The sequence below is a fragment of the Rhinoraja longicauda genome, chromosome 3 (assembly GCF_053455715.1).
Source record: "Rhinoraja longicauda isolate Sanriku21f chromosome 3, sRhiLon1.1, whole genome shotgun sequence".
NCBI lineage: Eukaryota > Metazoa > Chordata > Chondrichthyes > Rajiformes > Arhynchobatidae > Rhinoraja > Rhinoraja longicauda.
The window spans coordinates 37,789,890-37,810,872 of NC_135955.1; the positions used below are offsets into that span (position 1 = coordinate 37,789,890).

Here is a 20,983-nt window from a genome sequence, read left to right on the forward strand (position 1 = left end):
TGGAGAGCCGGGTACTGGGTGGCGGCAGCAGCTGCGGCCGCCTGAGACCAGGACAGCAGCGGCGGCGCCTGCGACCGGGGCTGCGGCGGCGGCGGCGGGAATAGCACTCCGGATGTTGCGTCAGCCGGTGGGGGAGCGGCGGGTGAAGGGGCTCCCGGAAGTGGAGTTTGTTGTTGTGGCCATGGCGGGCATCAAAGGTGAGTGAGATGTGAATGAGAGCCCGGCTCATGGCGCTCTCCTCATGGCCGTTCATGGTCACCCTCACTTTCACTCCCCACCCCCCCCAATCTTCACTCCCCACCCCCATCTTCACTCCCCACCCCCAATCTTCACTCCCCACCCCCCATCTTCACTCCCCACCCCCCATCTTCACTCCCCACCCCCCATCTTCACTCCCCACCCTCATCTTCACTCCCCACCCCTGCCTTCACTCCCCTCTCCCATCTTCACTCCCGATCCCCATCTTCACTCCCCACCCCCGCCCTCACTCCCCATCCCATCTTCACTCCCCACTCCCATCGTCACTCCCCACTCCCATCTTCACTCCCCACCCCTATCTTCACTCCCCACCCCCATCTTCACTCCCCACTCCCATCTTCACTCCCCACTCCCATCTTCACTCCCCACCCCCATCTTCACTCCTCACCCCATCTTCACTCCTCACCCCATCTTCACTCCCCACTCCCATCTTCACTCCCCACTCCCATCTTCACTCCCCACTCCCATCTTCACTCCCCACTCCCATCTTCACTCCCCACTCCCATCTTCACTCCTCACCCCATCTTCACTCCCCACCCCATCTTCACTCCCCATCCCCATCTTCACTCCCCACTCCCATCTTCACTCCCCACTCCCATCTTCACTCCCCACTCCCATCTTCACTCCCCGCTCCTATCTTCACTCCCCACCCCCATCTTCACTCCACACCCCCATCTTCACTCCCCACCCCATCTTCACTCCCCACCCCATCTTCACTCCCCACCCCCATCTTCACTCCCCACCCCATCTTCACTCCCCATCTCCATCTTCACTCCCCACCCCATCTCCACTCCTCACCCCATCTTCACTCCCCATCTTCACTCCCCACCCCCCATCTTCACTCCCCATCCCCAATCTTCACTCCCCACCCCATCTTCACTCCCCACCCCCCATCTTCACTCCCCACTCCCATCGTCACTCCCCACTCCCATCTTCACTCCCCACCCCTATCTTCACTCCCCACCCCCATCTTCATTCCCCACCCCCATATTCACTCCCCACCCCATCTTCACTCCCCATCCCCATCTTCACACCCCACCCCATCGTCACTCCCCACTCCCATCTTCACTCCCCACCCCTATCTTCACTCCCCACCCCCATCTTCATTCCCCACCCTCATATTCACTCCCCACCCCATCTTCACTCCCCATCCCCATCTTCACTCCCCACCCCATCTTCACTCCCCACTCCCATCTTCACTCCCCACTCCCATCTTCACTCCCCACTCCCATCTTCACTCCCCACCCCCATCTTCACTCCCCATCCCCATCTTCACTCCCCACCCCCATCTTCTCTCCCCACCCCATCTTCACTCCCCATCTCCATCTTCACTCCCCACCCCATCTTCACTCCTCACCCCATCTTCTCTCTTCACCCCCATTTTCTTCCTCCCCCCAACTCCGTTCCCGCTTTCCTCCCCTCCATCTTCCCACATTCCCCATGCTCACCACCTCTGCCATTGTGAAATGAAACATTTTCTTTTCTGTGGCCTGTGGAAAGAAGCCTAGTTTGTTGGAAGTTTCATTAAAGGTGTTCACATACAATTTAAAGACAAAACGAACTTAAATTACGCAAGTTATAAACGTCTGTAGATCAGAAGGAATGTGTTCATTGTGAAGATAGACCTAAAATGCTGGAGTAACTCAGCAGACGGGCAGACAGCATCTCTGGATAGAAGGAATGGGTGACGTTTTGGGTCGAGACCCTTCTTCAGACTGTGGGGAGAGGGAGACAGAGGTAAAGAAGCGTAAGGTGTGAAAACGAGACATCAAAGGGGATGGAGTTCAAGGAAAATGCAGAATAGATCATTGTTAGCTAGGAGAAGGTGATAACGAAGCATACAGAGATAAAAGTTAATCGGGGACAGGCAGACTCACCGGAGAACTAGAAAGGGGGGGGGGGAATGTGTAGGAAGGAACTACAGATACTGCTTTAAACTGAAGATTGACATAAAATACTGGAATAACTGGGACAGACAGCATCTCTGGAGAGAAGGGATGGGTGACGTTTCAGGTCGAAGAAGAGTCATGACCCGAAACATCACCCATTCCTTCTCTCCAGAGATGCTGCCTGTCCCGTGGAGCTACTCCAGCATTTTGGATCTTAGGAAGGGGGAGGGATGAAGAGAGAGGGAAGCAAAGAATTACTTGGTTAGAGAAGTCAATATACTGCTGAGGGTAAGCTCCCCAAGCGAAATATGGGGTGCTGTTCCTCCAAATTCCGCTGGGCCTAACTCTTTGACAATGGAGGAGGCCCAGGACAGAAAGGTCAGTATGGGAATGGGAGGGGGTGATAAAGTGTTTAGCAACCCCATTGTGAAGTTTACAAGGTGGGTGTTGCCATTTCACAGACTATCATGCTTTGTCACGTTACTTTTTCCAGCTTTGATCAGCCTGTCATTTGGTGGAGCCATTGGACTGATGTTTCTGATGCTTGGATGTGCCCTTCCGGAGTACAAGTAAACAATGTGTACCACGTTTTCATCACTAATTCAGGGAGATGTTTGTCAATTACTCCCTTTAATTGAAAATTGTTTTTATATAATGGAAGTTTAATTGGTTTTGATTTCAGTAGGAGATTAAAAAAAGAATTACAGGGTTTAAAACGAGGTTCAAAAGAAAGATGATTTGCTCTTTGGGGTCCATCTCCTCAGAGAAATGTAGAAAGGGGAGCAGGAATAAGTAATTTGGCCCTTTGAGCTGCTCAGCCATTCAGTGCAATCGCGGTTGATCTTGATCAATACCATGTTCCCACTCTCTCTCTCCCTCCCTCTGCCCCCCCCCCTCCCGTTTCCCCCTGCCTCTTGATGACATTTGTGTATCAAAATCGACCTTTTCATTTGTCGACATCACTATCCGGTAATATTTATCTACATCAACACAATCCTGATTTGCACATTCAGCTAATATTCACACTAATTTGTTGTGTGATTTTTTTAGCTGAACGTTTAATGTGGTGATTGTATGGATGTTTGGGACAGGGGTCAGGAATGCTTTATGTTTGCTGCTATCGGCATTTTTGCTTTGTTTATTTAACAGTATCTCTTGATTTTTTGTTTGATTGCTTAAATGAGATAGAATGTAAGAGAGGATGTAAAAAAAAACCCGAATTAATTGGGATGGGACCAGAAAATTAAACATTAAATTAGTGTGGGAGGGGACCAGAGGATACTCCAGTGACTAATTGAGCTGAGTAGCTGTATGTTTGATGACGTGTGGCCACTTTAAGCCACGGTGTAGACAGTTTCTGTAGAATGGCTCAGAGGATCATTGCAACTAAAATTATTTGGCGGCACGGTAGCGCAGCGGTAGAGTTGCTGCTTTACAGCGAATGCGGCGCCGGAGACTCAGGTTCGATCCTGACTACGGGTGCTGCACTGTAAGGAGTTTGTACGTTCTCCCCGTGACCTGCGTGGGTTTTCTCCGAGATCTTCGGTTTCCTCCCACACTCCAAAGACGTACAGGTATGTAGGTTAATTGGCTGGGTAAATGTAAAAATTGTCCCTAGTGGGTGTAGGATAGTGTTAATGTACGGGGATCGCTGGGCGGCACGGACTTGGAGGGCCGAAAAGGCCTGTTTCCGGCTGTATATATATGATATGATATGATATTGGAGGGTGCTGCTTGTGGAGTTGATTGCCATGAATTGGGCAGCAGTGGAGGGCACAGTGATCGTTTTCACTGTGTTGCTGGTCGTTACTGTCAGATGTACCCAAGTGGAAACAGGATAAAAATAAACCTCCAAGCTCACGAGCGATGAGAGTTAAATGTCATATGTAATTACAACAGAATAATTAAATTCTTATTTGAAGCAGCATAAACACAATGCGCATAGATAATTTATAATAAACCAAAATTCAATAAATTAACAGTCTAAAAAACAAGATAAAGCCAGTAAAGTCCGTTCAAAGATAGCCTGAAGGTCTCCAATGAGGTAGATAGTTCAGGACTGCTCTCTAGTTATGGTAGGATGGTTCAGTCGCCTGATAATAGCTGGGAAGAAATCTGGAGGTGTGCATTTTCAAGCTTCTATACCTTTTGCTCGATGGGAGTGGGGAAAAGAGGGAATGGCCAGGATGCAACTCGTCCTTGATTATGCTGGATGCCTTGATGAGGCTGTGTGAGGTATAAATGGAGTCAATGGAATTCATGATTAGTAGTAAAGACCCCACTGCATTTAGTCATGTCCTCATTTCTAAGGGTCCAGTAGGAAAATGCTCTTCTCTCGCACCTTAAGTTCTATGCTCCCTTCTGTATGAGATTTCAAGTTCACTGCCATTCATTGGTAAATTGAGTTGGTCTTGGCTTGCTGGTAGTTCTGACCTCTGAGGCAAAAGGGTAATAGTTTCAAATCCTGCTTCTCCAGCACTGATTTCTGCTCAATATTCTGGCATCTGCACCTCTTGTGTCTCCACATTTACCCTTGAATGAACATTACTCTTTTAAAAGAAGTAAAATATTATCAGGATCACATTACCAGTTGTGAGAACTTGCTTTATGACAGTTTGGCCGCTGTTTTCTTTTAGATTTAATCAGTGGTAACACCTCAGAGCACTTTTGGACATGCTGAGATCGAAAAAGGAACAGAATGAATGCATTTTTTAAAATTTAGTGCTGGCAACATATGTCACTTGGCAATGGCAGAAACTTCTCCACCTCTTTTCACACAGAACTATTAAAATCAACTGTCAAAGGAGATTTTCATCTTATCATTCTAGGCTGATAGTAGCCAGCTTTCAGTGGGGATATCATCCTAATGCTTCACAAAATACAATCTAATCCTCAAAAGTGATGCTTGAGAAATGCTGTGTATAGAAGTAGAGAAGTTACAAATTTAATTTGTTCCCAATTGCGACAGGAGAAATATGGCAAATCAATTATTTCAAGCTATTTTGACATGTCATTCTAGTTGAGATAAATGCAACTAAAAGGGAACTGAAAGTAAATACGAGATCTTGCTATGAATCAAAACCCTGTGTGTTGTGTTTTTGCTGTCTTGTGCTGAATCATTAATCCATATCTCACAGAAATAGGGGAGTTGGGCTTTGTCTGTCTAAAAATAAAATATAGTTCTGTTACAATGGATAGTTACATTCCTAAGAGTGTTTGTGTTATAGAAAATCGTGGTATCAAACAACTGCATCAATGGGTAAAGGGATTAAGGACTAGACAGTTTCAGACTTGATAAAGTTATTTTTCCCACAGGATTTTCAAAAATAAAGGACTTTTCAATTGCAATAAGTTTATTTTTATTATTGTACAGGTAATGTTAATGGCCATATGTTACATTGTTGAACAGAGTATCATTATATAAGTGTCAATAGAAGCGGTTGCTTTACAATTTCTATGGCCACCTCCAGTTAAGGTACGTTTGTTGTTAAGAGACAATAATGTTTGATTATTGCAAGGAGGTTACGTAGAAACAGTTTTTTTCCCCCAAGACAGCATTTTTTTTCTGTCAATTGACAAAGCAACTTTTAAGTGGTTTTTCGGATCCCGATCGAAATTATATTGTCACCAATGTGGCCCATGTAACACAAGCAGTTTTCCCCAATTCATCTCTCACTTTATATCCAATTCACAGCATGGAAACACACTTTATAGCAAAACCACCTTATTAGTCTCTGCCCACTTTTCTTTTTCCACAAACATGAAGATTTTTTTTGTAAGTTGAGATAGTAAACTTTTAAAAGGCACGTATACAGGTAATTTGATAGGAAAGGTTTAGTTTAGAGACACAGTGAGGAAACAGGCACTTTGGCCCACCAAGTCCACGCCGAACACCAATTCGACATACACTAGTTCTTTGTTATTCCAGTTTTGCACCCCACACACTACCGAAACCAATAAAGCGAACAACCTGCTCATTATTGGAATGTGGGAGAGAAATCGAAGCATTCAGAGGAAACACAGGGAGAACGTGCAAACTACATACAGGCAGCTCCCAAGTTCAGGATCGCACCCAAGATCAGGACCGAACCAGTCTGTGGAGATGTAAGGCAGCAAGTCTACTACTGTGCTACAGTGGATGCAGGTGGAGAGGAATACAGCTCTAATACAGGTGAATGGGATTAATGTAGATAGGCGTCACGATCAGCATGTACAAAGTGGACTGAAAGACCTCTTTTCCATGCTGTATGGTTCTATGAATCTTTTTTTGAGATTTACTGTTGAATTTGCTTCCATCATAACTCTCTATGTAGGGTGTCTGCTTGCTTTTGTTATCATACCATTTTACTTATATCCTTTAGTTACACCCGTGTGTGTGAAAGTAATTTATTCCTATTGACTCTTATAAGAGGCCTTCATAAATTTACAGCCTGCTGTTAAATTACCATTAATGTTCCCTGCTCTAGAACACAGATAAGCAACACCCTTTGTGCCATTATAGTTTTTCTACTCTGCATAATCCCCCAGGGTATGATAAATGTTTAAACCTCAGCTGAAACACGGACAATACTCTAGCTGAGGTTTAATCAGTTTGTGAAAGTTGGACATAACTTCCTTGCTTTGGTACTCCATGTCTAGAAAGCCAACAGGATCCCAGGCTTTATTAGCAATTCCATCAATTTAACATGTTAACAAAGATTTGTGTATAAACGCCTAAATGTCTCTCGTCTTATGGTCCCTATAAATTTATAATATTCTATTTATCTTACCTCTCATCATTTTTCCTTAAAAAAACCCCAAATTTTCCAACATTAAATTTTATCTGAGAAATCTGCCCATTTTACAGAGCGTCTTCCTAAAGTATGTTAATAACCTTCTCACTGTACATTTCTAAGGTTTGCAACACCTGATAAATCTTAAGGAAACACTCTGAACATCTAAGCCATTAATCTTTACAAAAAGAGCAGCGTGTGCCAACATTGACACGCATGAACAGCACTGTGGGGGTTGGGGGAAACCTTTTTTCAAATCTCCTCCTCAACGGAGATGCGACCTTTACCGTGTCGTATCTCCGTTCGTGCTATGGCCTAACATCGTGGAGTCGGCGGCCTCCAGCTGGGATCGACCTCAAAGACTCCGGTCGCAGGGCCTGGACTTACCATCTCGGAGGCTTCGGCCGTGGGCCCTGCAGACCGCAACATCGGGAGTTCGCAGGTCCCTGGCTGGTGACCGGCTTTTGGGAGCTCCAGCCGTAGCAGCTTCGACCGCCCAGAAGCGCGAGGTACGATCGACCCGCTCGCAGGCCCTTCATCACCCTGCATGGCTCGGCCGCAGCACCTTCCATCGCCCGGTGGGGGCTCAGGACTTCATCGGCCTGCTCGGCTCGGCCCTGGGACTTTCCATCGCCCGGTGGGGGCTCAGGACTTTCATCGGCCTGCTCGGCTCGGCCCTGGGACTTTCCATCGCCCGGTGGGGGCTTCAAAAAGTTGGGAGCCTCGATCACCTCGTGGCACCACGGGAGAAGAATGAGGAGGAGATAAGACTTTGCCTTCCATCACAGTGAGGGTATGCCTAGAGCAATCACTGTGATGGCTGTTTTGTGTAAAAAATTATATCTGTGTGTCCTGTGCTTTTTAATGTCTACTGCCGGACCCTGACGTGAGAGGACGCTGGCGTTGTGTATTCGCCGCTTTTCCGTCAGGATAGTTTGTCTGTTTGTTTCTATGTTAATTGTTTCTGTAAAGCGCTTTGAGCATGCGATAAGGCGCTATATAAAATAAATGGATTATTATTATTATTATTATATACTTCCTGCTCTCATAAACTGGTCTTTCAGCTTCACAGCATATTTTGTAACCATGTTGCTGTTGTATATTTAATTTCACAGGTTTGAGTATTATTAATAAGCATATATTTTGGTACTTTAACAAATGTCTTTAATAGTTCAGAATACAGTTTAAATTAAGTACCTTAGTTATCCTTTGTACCTTCATGAGATTTCCGCTTGGGTTGTTAAGTAGTCCCACCCTTTCATTTTTGACAATTGTTTTCTTGACATGCACTTATCTTATGTTCCTATTAATCTTTTAGTATGCATCCTTATATACTATAATTCTGTGATTCTACAATAACTTGGGTTAGTTGCTAATTACTTTTAAACTGAAGTGATATTTCCCGATTTACCTGCACTGATGAAAATGTTCAAAACAGTAAAACTTTGATGATTTGTGATCGGATCATTTGTAGATCCCAATCGTTTGGCATCTGGCTCACCAGGTTATGTTTGCCACACCTCCATTCAACTCACCCAGAGCCCCGGTTCTCATGCTTTTTTTAAACCTGCCTGATTCACTGGAAATGTATTACAATACTATGTAATATATATATTTTTTAAAGGTAAATATATAGACAATAGCATCCAATAAACCAGAAAATTTGCTAATCCAGTACCATCAAAATCCCAAGCAGGTTGGATTATAGGAGATTATTGTGTAATAAAATAATCTTGGCATGACATGATAAAAGATTTAATGCACAACTAGACCAAGTGGACCCGTTGGGCCCAAACGGACAACAGTGAGTAAGGTGGGCCTAAAATTGTAGTGCTATCGTGTGCCGTTTTGGCTGTAGTTCAGGAACAGACAAACAAACGAGAGCTTTAGTATATAGATAATCCATGTAACAGCCATAGTCATTATGAAGCAATGGAAAAATGATGCCTTATTATATTCTGCTGAGCATTTACCAAGGACATAGAATATGTTTTAAAGTTCACTCTCTTCCTGTCTTCTTCCTTTTTCTATTTCAGCAAATACTGGCCACTATTTGTTCTTTTCTTTTACATTATCTCTCCAATTCCATACTGCATAGCAACAAGAGTAGTTGCTGACACTGATGCAGCAAGCAGTGCTTGCAAAGAACTTGCCATATTTCTCACCACAGGCATAGTCGTCTCAGCTTTTGGGCTGCCTATAATTTTTGCTCGAGCAACGCTGGTGAGTATAATTGAAATGATTCTGAATACTTTTATATGCACATGTGAGACAAATTGATACATCACATTTCCCATTTATATTATCTAATAAAACACTGATTTATTGCAGAAGTATTATATGTAGCTGCCATTTTTGTTACGTCATGCCAGGCTACCATGTTTTACCTCACTCAATTAATACTTCAGTTTTCCCAACTTTTTTCTCAATGCGTTCATTTAGTCATAGAGTCATACAGCGTGAAGACAGGCTCTTCGACCCAACTTGCTCACGCTGACCAACATGTCCCATTTACTCTAGTCCCACCTGCCTGTGTTTGGCCCATATCCTTCAATATCTACCCTATCCATGTACCTGTCTAAATGTTTCTTAAATGTTCTGATAGTACCTTTGTCAAGTGTCTTCTCCAGCAGCTTGTTCCATATACCTAGCGAAGAAAAAGATGCCCATTGCGTTCCTATTAAATCTTTTCCCCTGTCACCGTAAACCTATGTCCTTTGGTTTCACTAAGGAAGACACAAACAATCTCCCAGATGCACTGGAGGACAGAGAATCTAGGGGGGTAGAGGACCTGAAAGAAATTTGCATTAGGCGAGAAATAGTATTGGGTAGACTGATGGGACTGAAGGTTGATAAATCCCCAGGGCCTGATGGTCTGCATCCCAGGGCACTCAGGAAGGTTGCTCTAGAAATAGTGATCGCATTGGTGATCATTTTCCAATGTTCAATAGATTCAGGATCAGTTCCTGGGGATTGGAGGATAGCTAATGTTATCCCACTTTTCAAGAAAGGAGCAAGAGAGAAAACGGGGAATTATAGACCAGTTAGTCTGACATCGGTGGTGGGGAAGATGCTGGAGTCAATTATTAAAGAGGTAATAACGGTGCATTTGGATAGCAGTAAAAGGATAAGTCCAAGTCAGCATGGATTTATGAAAGGGAAATCATGCTTGACTAATCTTCTGGAATTTTTTGAGGATGTGACAAGTAAAATGGATGAAGGGGAGCCAGTGGATGTGTTAAAGTTTGTTTTCTCTAGACAGACAACAATGCAACAAGGTTAGTGGTAAAACAGTAAAGTCTTTATTACGCCAGGCGGGCGGGAGTGGGGAGATCAGCACCGGGTGTATTCAGACACCCAAGCTCGACTCGTGTCCCACTCACCGAAACAAAGGACAAAACAGTATCCTTATATCTTTTTCTTATCAGTAAATGAGGTGGCACCACTCACATCATGCCCATACAAGGTAGTGAAAGAAATAAGACCATGTCCATATAAGGTATTAAGAAGTCATCAGTAGGTCAGGTTTTTTTTCGAAATGAAGCAATCTCAGCTTATTCTTTTTTTCAGCAAAGCCAACTAAAGGTCAGGTTTTTTCCGTAAAAGTACGTGCTGTACTTCTCAAGGTTAGACACAGCTTTATCTTTTTCTGCTTAGCTAAGCAATTTACAATGTGCAAGTAGAAGCCGGCAACCATTTGGTGACCTGTTTCTTTTGTAAATACTTAAACTCTTTCAGATGTAGTATATCTAGACTTTCAGAAGCCTTTGATAAGGTCCCACACGGGAGATTGGTGAGCAAAATTAGAGCACATGGTATTGGGGGTAGGGTGTTGACATGGATAGAGAATTGGTTGGCAAACAGGAAGCAAAGAGTAGGAGTAAACGGGTCCTTTTCAGAATGGCAGGCAGTGGCGAGTGGAGTGCCGCAAGGCTTGGTGTTGGGGCCACAACTGTTTATGTATTAATGATTTGGACGAAGGAATTGGAAGTAACTAGCAAGTTTGCAGATGACACAAAGCTGGGTGGCAGTGTGAACTGCGAAGAGGATGTTAGGAGGTTGCAGGGTGACCTGGAGAAGTTGAGCGAGTGGAAAGATGCGTGGCAGATGCAGTATAATATAGATAAATGTGAGGTTATCCACTTTGGCGGCAAAAACAAGGAGGCAGATTATTATCTCAATGGTGTCAGGTTATGTAAGGGGGAAGTGTAGCAAGACCTGGGTGTTCTTGTACACCAGTCACTGAAATTTGGCGTGCAGGTACAGCAGGCAGTGAAGAAAGCTAATGGCATGTTGGAATTCATAACGAGAGAATTTCAGTATAGGAGATAAGAGGTTCTTCTGCAGTTGTATAGGGCCCCGGTAAGACCACATCTGGAGTATTGTGCACAGTTTAGGTCTCCTAATTTGAGGAAGGACATCCTTGTAATTGAGGCAGTACAGCATAGGTTCACGAGATTGATCCCCGGGATGGCGGGACTGTCATATGAGGAAAGATTGAAAAGACTAGGCTTGTATTCACTGGAGTTTAGAAGGATGAGAGGAGACATATAAAATTATAAAAGGACTGGTCAAGCTAGATGCAGGAAAAATGTTCCCAATGTTGGGGGAGTCCTAAACCAGGGGCCACAGTCTTAGAATAAAGGGGAGGCCATTTAAAACTGAGGTGAGAAGGAACTTTTTCACCCAGAGAGTTGTGAATTTGTGGAATTCTCTGCCACAGAGGGCAGTGGAGGCCAAATCTCTGGATGAATTTAAGAGAAAGTTAGATAGAGCTCTGGGGACTAGTGGAATCAAGGTATATGGGGAGAAATTGGGCACAGGTTACTGAATGTGGATGATCAGCCATGATCACAATGAATGGTGGTGCTGGCTCGATGGGCTGAATGTCCTTCTCCTGCACCTATTTTCTATATTTCTATGGTTCTCGATTCCCCTACTCTGGGTAAAAGATTGTACATTTACCCTATCCATTCCTCTCATGATCTCATTCACCTCTATAAGATCACCCCCATCTTCCTGCACTCCAAAGAATAAAGTCCTAGCCTGTTCAACCTCTCCCTATAGCTCAGGCCCTTAAGTCCTGGTAACATCCTTCTAAATCTTTTCTGCATCCTTTACAGCCTTTCCCTTATTGGGGCAACCGTAACTCAACACAATACTCTAAATGTGGCTCCAACTGTAACATGACCTCCTAACTTCTATAGTCAAACTGATGAAGGCCAATGTGCTGACAGTCTTCTTGATCACACTATCTACTTATGATGCCACTTTCAAGGAACTATGTGCCTACACTCCTAGATCCCTCTACAATACTCCCCAGAGCACTGCCATTCACTGTGTAGATCCTGCCTTGGTTTGACTTCCCAAAATGTGACACTTCGCACTTCTCTATATTAAACTCCATTAACTATTCCTCAGCCCACCTGCCAAACAGATCAAGACATTTTTGACAACCACGATCTACAATATCACCTACTTTAGTATCATCTGGAAACTTACTAATCATGCCTTGTATGTTCTCATCCAAATAATTGATATGGATGACAAACAGCATTGGGCCAACACCGAACCCTGAGACACACTACTAGTCATTGGGCTACACTGAAAAACAATCTTCCACCATCACCCTCTGCTTCCTTCCATGAAGCCAACTTTCAATCCAGTTGGCTAGATCTCCTTGGATCCCATGCGATCTAACCTTCCAGAGCAGCCTACCATGTGGAATCTTGTCAAATGCTTTGCTGAAATCCATATATTTCAGTCAAATGCTTTGCTGAAATCCAAGCCTTCATCAGCCTTGTTGGTCACATCTTCAAAATAATGAATCAAATTTGTGAGACGTGATTGTCCACGTACAAAACCATGCTGACCATCCCTAATCAGCCCTTGTCTATTTAAATGCATTTGACTCCAGAAAGTAATTCTCATCCATTTATATTCTCCACGTTCTCCTTGAATCAATGTTATTGATACTTTTGCAGTTTTATTTGTTAGCCTCCCTTGTTTCTATCATCTCTGCTGTTTTACTGTGTTTGACCCATCATTAAATTAGCACTTGGCTTTCTTCTTTAAACCCCTTCTTGATTCAAGTTTTGTTGGTGAATTATGATTACCTCCTGAGCCGATGTGGTGAATTTCACTTCTGCACTGATGTAGAAGATTACCTGCAATAGTGCATATTGCTAATGTGAAGGGTGGAAGTGGAATGCATTCATGGGACTAAGGTCAGAAGTATTGATGTATCCAGAGCTGTGGAGAACATAAAGTATACTTACTTTATTTTCAACTGAATAACCAAATGGTGTTGATAGATAACTTGGATCTGGAGCATGGTTGTATAGCTTAGCACAGAAGCAAACTATTGTATTGAAGTTTCTGGACAGCTAGCAAAAATATTTGAGCTAGAACTGCTCAACAACCAGACGACATCTGTGGAGATGGAAACAGGTAGAATAGAAAACGTTCTTTGAATATTCAGCTTATTTTGAAAATTGACATTGGCTTAAGGACTTAAATGAAATCAATATCAGGAAACACAAATTATCAGGCCATTTATCAATGCCATTTGTGGGAATAAGCAGTGTGCATATTGATACATAAATCATTGGACTTCTTCCTCAAATAAATTATGAAATGTAAACAAAAAATGAGTTGCATAAAGTTGAGAAATTTTGCAAAAGGTAACACATGGGGCATTCATCCCAATTGTTTTTGGCATTCTGGGAACTAGCATACATTTCATTATCTCCAAGAAACTCCTATAAATTCTGTCCTCATAAAACGCTAGTTAAATTGTACCTGGACATCATCGTGCCTATAATAACTAGATCTAAAAGCAGCAATCCTAAAATGGTTTCCTCCACTTTAAAGATGATAAGACACATTCTGATTTAGCCTATTGGCATCCTCTGAAAAACTAAGACTTGTGTGGAAGATGGTGATGCTGACTGCATATTTTCAATAACTGACCATCTAAACCATTACCAGTGGTGAAAAATGCACCTTTGTGATACTTCCACCACTAATATTATGTTTATACATTTTTACTTAGATTTTCTGCAAGTTAATGTACAGTATGGGACAAGCAGAAGAAAGTGATGAAGGGATAGGAAACTAATAGAAATGAAAGGCGGTGACAGTTGCTGCCTTGCAAAGACAGAGACCCGGGTTCGATCCTGACTACGGGTGCTTGTCTGTACGGAGTTTGTCTTTTGCAAATGGTCTCCCCATGACCTGCGTGGGTTTTCTCTGGAATCTCCATTTCCCCCCCCACACTCTAAAGACCTACAGGTTTGTAGGTTATTTGGCTTGGTATAATTGTAAAATTGTTCCTAGTATGCGGTGATTGCTGGTTGTTGCAAAATCGGTGGGCCATAGGGCCTGTTTCCGTGCTGTATCTCTATAAACTAAACTAAAAGAAAGAACCTCCCCCTCTACAAAATGCACTGTAGTTATTTGTCTAGATTTCCCCACAGCACCTCCCAAACTTGCAGCTTTCATCAGCAAAAGGATAAGGAGAGTGAGTGCATGGGCCCATCACTACCTCACGGTTCCTAATGAAGTTGCATAGTATACACATTTGGAAATATATTGCCATTAATGTTGGGTCGAAATCTTGAAATTCCCCACCTACAGAATATTTGAGTATCTTCAGAACTGCGGCAATTTAAGGAGACTGCTCACCACCATGTTCTCTAATTGGGAATGGGCATTAAATGTGGCACTGACAAACATCCTAAAAAAGTCTATAAATAATAAAATATCATTATGAAGTCAGTAATAGAAATGTAGGTGACTCTAGTCTGCAGCCCATTGTATCTTCATGCTTCTGGACCGGGCTAGACTGATCAAGCCGATTTTAATCCACTGCTTTAGTATGACATGACCAATAATTCCCAAGTTCAATTGTTGGTATCTTTTCACAGGACACATTTTACTTCTAGGTCTACCACTCCACGATATAGTGTTCAGGCACTAGGGATGGCCATTGCAGTTTCCCATGAAAAAAAATGTGGGTGCTTGGCACTGATAGTCTAGAAATTGTCAAAATGACCAGCGATAAGGTTGGCTTTCTTTTAACTCATTTAATGTCATAGGAACAGCTGGCTTTGCATGGTTATTTAACAGTGTGTCAATGCTCATGTGGAGTGGAAATTATACTGTTTGAGTATATTGCACAATCAGCCAAAGCTGCCCGGTTCTCAGAATTATAGTTTTCCCATAAGATGGCAGAGTGGGAGGTAAAACCAGAGTCTGTGTCTACACATGGGCAGCTTTTTGGTGAAATGCCAAATTCATGTGCACAGTTCTTCAAAAATGCCCATTTAACTTCTTTATTATATGGTAGGAATTAGTTTGCATCCCCCTTAAATGTTCCCTGTTTTTCCATTATCTTATTCATGCCATACATGGTCCTGAGAAGCCTCCATGCTGGAGGTGTATATGACAAGAGTTTCTAGCTGGCTGGCTCTGTCACAAGTACTAGCAGTACAGTGCAAAACATTGGATCCAGTATGGAGATGGTGTTCATAACTGGTGTACAGAATAGGTTCTGGGGCATGGAGTAACCAAGCCCAATCATTAATTTTGATAAGAATTTGTGTCTACATAGTCTGTTTGATAAATTCTGGCGCAATAGATATGAATGTTTAATATTTTGTATAATTCATTAACATGTAACAGAGAGAAAAATAAAGATGGGAAGATGCATATGGATTAGAATAGAAACTGACGGGAAGATATGTAGAATCGAGTAGACCACTCAGACTATTTACGTCTGCTACACTATTAACTTAGTCTTTTTTTTCAAGTTCCTATATGACTTCACTCAGCCTTTTCTTTCTAATTGCCATCATCCTCACAGCTACTGAGAGAATTTGTTTCTCCATTTCCAGCATCCTGTTCATCCCCAGACTAAATTGCTTCACCATTGACAGTATTGCCCTCAGCTGCAAAATCTCTGATTTAGAAATCCCTTCTAGCCTTTTTACCTCTTTTCTCCTTTAACATGCTACCCAACACGAACTGAGTAATAGAAAGTCACACAGAATGGAAACAGGCCCTTCAACCCAAGTTGTCTACACGGACCGACATGCCCCATCTATACTAGTCCCATGTGCCTGTGTTTGGCCCATATCCCACTAAACCTATCCTATCCATGTACTTGTCTAAAATCCAATTGTTTAAATGTTTAGTTTAGTTTACAGATACAGCGCAGAAACAGCCCTTCAGCCCACCAAGTCCGCGCCAACCAAGTATCCCCTTACACTAGCACTATCCAACACACTAGGGACAATTTACAATTCTTACTAAAGATATTTAACCTACAAACCTGCATGTCTTTGGAGTGTGGGAGGAAACCGGAGCTCCTGGAGAAAGCCCATGCGATCACAAGGAGAATGTACAAACTCCATAGATATAGCACCTGCAGTCAGATCGAACCCGCGTCTCTAGCATTGTGAGACAGCAACTCTACTGCTGTAGCACCCTGCTGCCCTTTGAGTTTTGTGATAGTACATGCCTCAACTACCTCGTGGCAGCTCATTCCACATACCTACCACTCTTTGTGTAAAAGAAGTTACCCCTCAGGTTCCGATCCCCCCTCCTCACCTTAAACCTATGTCGTCTGCTTCTTGATTCCCTGCTCTGGGTAAAAGACTATATATTTACCCTATGTATTCCTCTCATGATCTTATATATCTCTATAAGACGTCCTTCGTTTTGCTGACATTGCGGGAGAGGTTATTTTGGCACCAGCTTACAAGGTTCGTAATCTCTTTTTTGTACTCTGATTCTGTACTAGATTGCATGGAATCAAATGTGAGGTAGCCAATTGGATTCAAAATTATCTTGGAGGAAGGAGTCTTGGAGGGTTGTTTCTCTGTTTGGAGGTCTGACCAGTGGATTGCCGCAAGGTCAGAGCTGGGTCCACTACTCTTTGTTATATGTTATATACATTAATCATATTGTGATCCAAATCATTAATGTTAGTTTATTTGCAGATGACACCATAATAGTTGGTATAGTTGATTGGAAGGATATTGAAGTTTACCATAGGACCTGGATCAGTTGAGATGCTGGGCCAAGTATTTGCAAATGGAAATTTAACAAATTTGAGGTATTGCACTTTGGTATGTCAAACCACACAGGACCTACACATTGAATGGTAGGACCAGTGAGAATATTTCAAAAAAGAAATGTGTGAGTAGGGTGGTGCAGAGGCCTTTGGCATGCATGCTTTTGATGACAAGGGTATTAAACATTAAAGTTGGGACAGCTTGATGCAGCTGTATGTCCTTTGTGAGACTACACTTGGACTACAATGTGCAGTTCTGGTCAGCCAGTTATTGGCAGGATGTCATTAAGTTGGTAGACACAAAATGCTGGAGTAACTCAGCGGGTCAGGCAGCATCTCGGTAGAGAAGGAATGGGTGACATTTCGGGTCAAGACCCTCGTCAGACTAATATTTTCCTGTCATTAGGTTGGAACGGGTGCAGAAGGGATTTGCCAGAATGTTACCTGGGCTATGTGGGCTTGAATTGTAGGAAGAGACTGGATATGCTGGGACTTTTTTATTTGGAGTTTAGAGGCTGAGAGGTGACCTTATTGAGATGTACAAGATCATGAGGGGCTTGGATAAAATAAACACAGTTGTCATCCAAAACTTGAGGGCATGGACTTAAGGAATGAGGGGAGAGATTTAAGATGGAGCTTGGGGCCATCTTTTTCACCTGGAGGGTAGTCGTTTCTGGAATGTGCTGCCAGAGGAAGCTATAGAAGCAGGTACAGTTACGACTTTAAAAAAAAATTGGACAGATATATGGATATGATGGGTTTAGAGCTTTGTGGGCCAAATACAGACTAATGGGACGTGTTCAGTATGTCATGTCATCGGCATGGACAAAGTGGACTGAAGACCCTGCTTCTGTTTTGTATAGCTCTGTGATTAAGAGCAACTGGTGCATGGGAACGCCCCAAGTTGCACAGCATCCAGACTTAGAAATATATAATTGTTTCTTCATTGGAACTCCCTACCCACCAGTGCTATGTTGTATCTTCATCATATAGATTGCCATACTTCAATAAAAAGCATTACTAATCAACGCTGACGATCAATTGGAATGGGAATCGAAGGCTGGCCTTGCCAGCAAAGGTCATATACCATTAATTAACAAAAATGTATTTGTTCAATATCTATGGATTGCAATCATCAATTCAAAATCTGCCACATGTATACCTGTTTCAAATCACTTGTTTTCTGAAACCAGCAGCAAACTGTTTTTGGAAAAAAAATCAGTTTGAGTGGTTCTTTATGCAAATATGTTAACAGGTGGCAGATAAAATGCAGAAGTGATCCTGAGATTGTGAAACATTTCTTGCTGTCCACATCGACTCTCACGTTGTTAGTCTGAACCTTTACTAAATGTACATGCTGTTTGTTTCAGGTTTGTGATACAGCAACATGGCCATCTCTTGTTCCAACTTTCCATTCAGCTCCTCAACCTTCTCCAAATTCAAAGTAATCATAGGCCTTATCCTTTATACAAGACCATATTCCCGCTTGTAATATACTCTTGATGCCTTTTAAATCTGGAAAAGTATCAATTTCCTTGAATACAATCAGTGACTTGGCCTCCTCCACCTTCTGTGGTAGAGAATTCCAAATGTTCATCTTGGACATATTTTATCTGAGAACTAAATATATTATCATTATTTTAGATTCTTCTGCCAGATGAAAACACTCCATTTATCGGGCGTTTTTATCATATATCATATCATATCATATATATACAGCGCGGAAACAGGCCTTTTCGGCCCACCAAGTCCGCGCCGCCCAGCGATCCCCGTACATTAACACTATCCGACACCCACTAGGGACAATTTTTACATTTACTCAGCCAATTAACCTACATACCTGTACGTCTTTGGAGTTTTTGGCCCTGTTAGAATTTTATTCATTTCAGTGAGATCTCCCTTCTGTACTTTGAATCAAATAGACAATAGGCATTGGCCATTGAAATAGGCCTATATTCAACAATCTTTCCTTGTATACCTGTCTTGCCAGCCTAGGAATCAGTCTGGTGAATTTCCATTGCACTCTTTATCATCATCATATCATATATATACAGCCGGAAACAGGCCTTTTCGGCCCTCCAAGTCCGTGCCGCCCAGCGATCCCCGTCTGTGTAAGTAAATCCTTTTGTAGTTGAAGGGACCAAAATTGCACTGGCATTTTGTATAATTGTAGGACGAACGTTCCACCGATCTATGAATAGTTAAAAGATAAACAGATTTTAAATTGCAGAGGAATAAAAGAGCGGAGAACAAGGGGAAATCCTCAATAGGGTGGAAAGTAGGAGAGATGAAATAATAAAAGCAGTGATGAGGCAGGGTAAAAGAAGTAAACAAAATGAATGAATAACACAAAAATAGTCTCCATGTAGTATAACTAGGAAAAGCAGAATAATTATGCAAAATAACCAGAGTGCATTTCACATTCCAGCATTCCAAGTTTTTGAAAGATTGTTATATTGAAATATTAATTTTCTTTTTCTCTTCACAACCTGACTTGATGAGTATTACTTGCACTTTGTTTTATTCTAGGGTGTCAATCACACAGAGTATTTTGCTTTCAGGTCAATTAGGTGTTTAATTACCAAAATTTATCAAAAGCTTCTAGAAATCAAATAAACAAAATGTTGGCATCAATCTCTAAGATCCTGAGAATTGTTCAAATTTGATTACCATGATCTTCCTCTTTATGAGCAATGCCCATAAGCATTGCTGTTTGGTATGTGCTCTAGATTTGATTTCATAATTTTTTTAAAAGCAAACCTACATCCTACACATAACATTGTAAAGGAAATACAAATGTTACACCCATTATAGAAATCAATAGCCAGGTTATGCAGAAAATGTGAATGTAAATAGCACTGTATTATAGTGCTCTTAATATAAATTAATCTGAATGTTAGTTCACTAAGTTGTTATGAGAACAAAAGCAAAATGATGGTAGACACAAAATGCTGGAGTAACTCAGCGGGATAAGCAGCGTCTCTGGAGAGAAAGAATGGGTGACGTTTCGGGTCCAGACCCATCTTCAGACTGATGACAGTCTGATGACAGTCGGAAGAAGGGTCTCGACCCGAAACAACGCCCATTCCTTCTCTCCAGAGATGCTGCTTGTCCCACTGAGTTACTCCAGCATTTTGTGTCTACCTTCGATTTAAACCAGCATCTGCAGTTCTTTCCGACACATAAAAGCAAAATGATGTTGGACATTAACGGACATCACAGATGAATAGTTTCAGTAATGTAATTTCTTTCAAATTTGTAATTTTTTTACATTTCAGATTCAATGGGGAGCGTGTTCTCTGGTACTAACGGGCAATATCATCATCTTTGCAACCATTCTGGGATTTTTTGTTGTTTTTGGCACGAACGATGACTTCAGTTGGCAGCAATGGTGAGAGATGCATATGCCAGCAAATACTGGAAAGAAGTGTATCCTGGAAATCATAGAAACCGAAAAGGAACTATGCAATGATATCAACTATCATCCGATAATCATCTTTGTTGGACTGCATAAATATATGCTTGCAGGAGACTGCATCCCTTTCTAGTTTAAATATTATTTGCTATTAAATTATATTTGATATCCCTTTTTATTTTTAACATTTACAGCTAAAGAGGAACTGGACAAAGCTAGATGCAGATTTGTAAATAAAGCCCCTATTAAAGAATTTACATTTTTGCTTTCATTAGCTATTTTTTCCCTTTAAATTATTTTATAATGTAAATTACTGCCTTTTTGAGCTACTGTTTACACAAAGAAATAGGTTGTATGTGCAATAATATTTTAGTGATGTGTTGGAAAGTTGGTCCTGTGTCACATGTCTATTACATTTAAGCTTTGCTGTTAATAAAAGATTGGTATGAAGTCAAATGCTTGTGATGGCTTTACAAATAACATTTATTTTTGTCTCAGCATATTCACCTTCGTTAAAATTCCAATCTAATTGTTCAGACAAGTTTCCCTATAACCATTAATTCTGATTAAC

The 20,983-nt window shown here is 42.1% G+C and overlaps 1 protein-coding gene across 1 annotated transcript; it reads left to right on the forward strand.

The window, feature by feature from the left end:
• The first annotated feature begins 131 nt into the window (after nt 1–131).
• LOC144591926 (leptin receptor overlapping transcript-like 1) lies at nt 132–20,952 on the forward strand. The gene is made up of 4 exons (XM_078395953.1): nt 132–197; nt 2,641–2,716; nt 8,956–9,142; nt 20,276–20,952. Exons 1-4 carry the CDS (start codon nt 182–184, stop codon nt 20,390–20,392), a joined length of 396 nt encoding a protein of 131 aa, XP_078252079.1. The 5' UTR covers nt 132–181; the 3' UTR covers nt 20,393–20,952.
• The last annotated feature ends 31 nt before the right edge of the window (nt 20,953–20,983 follow it).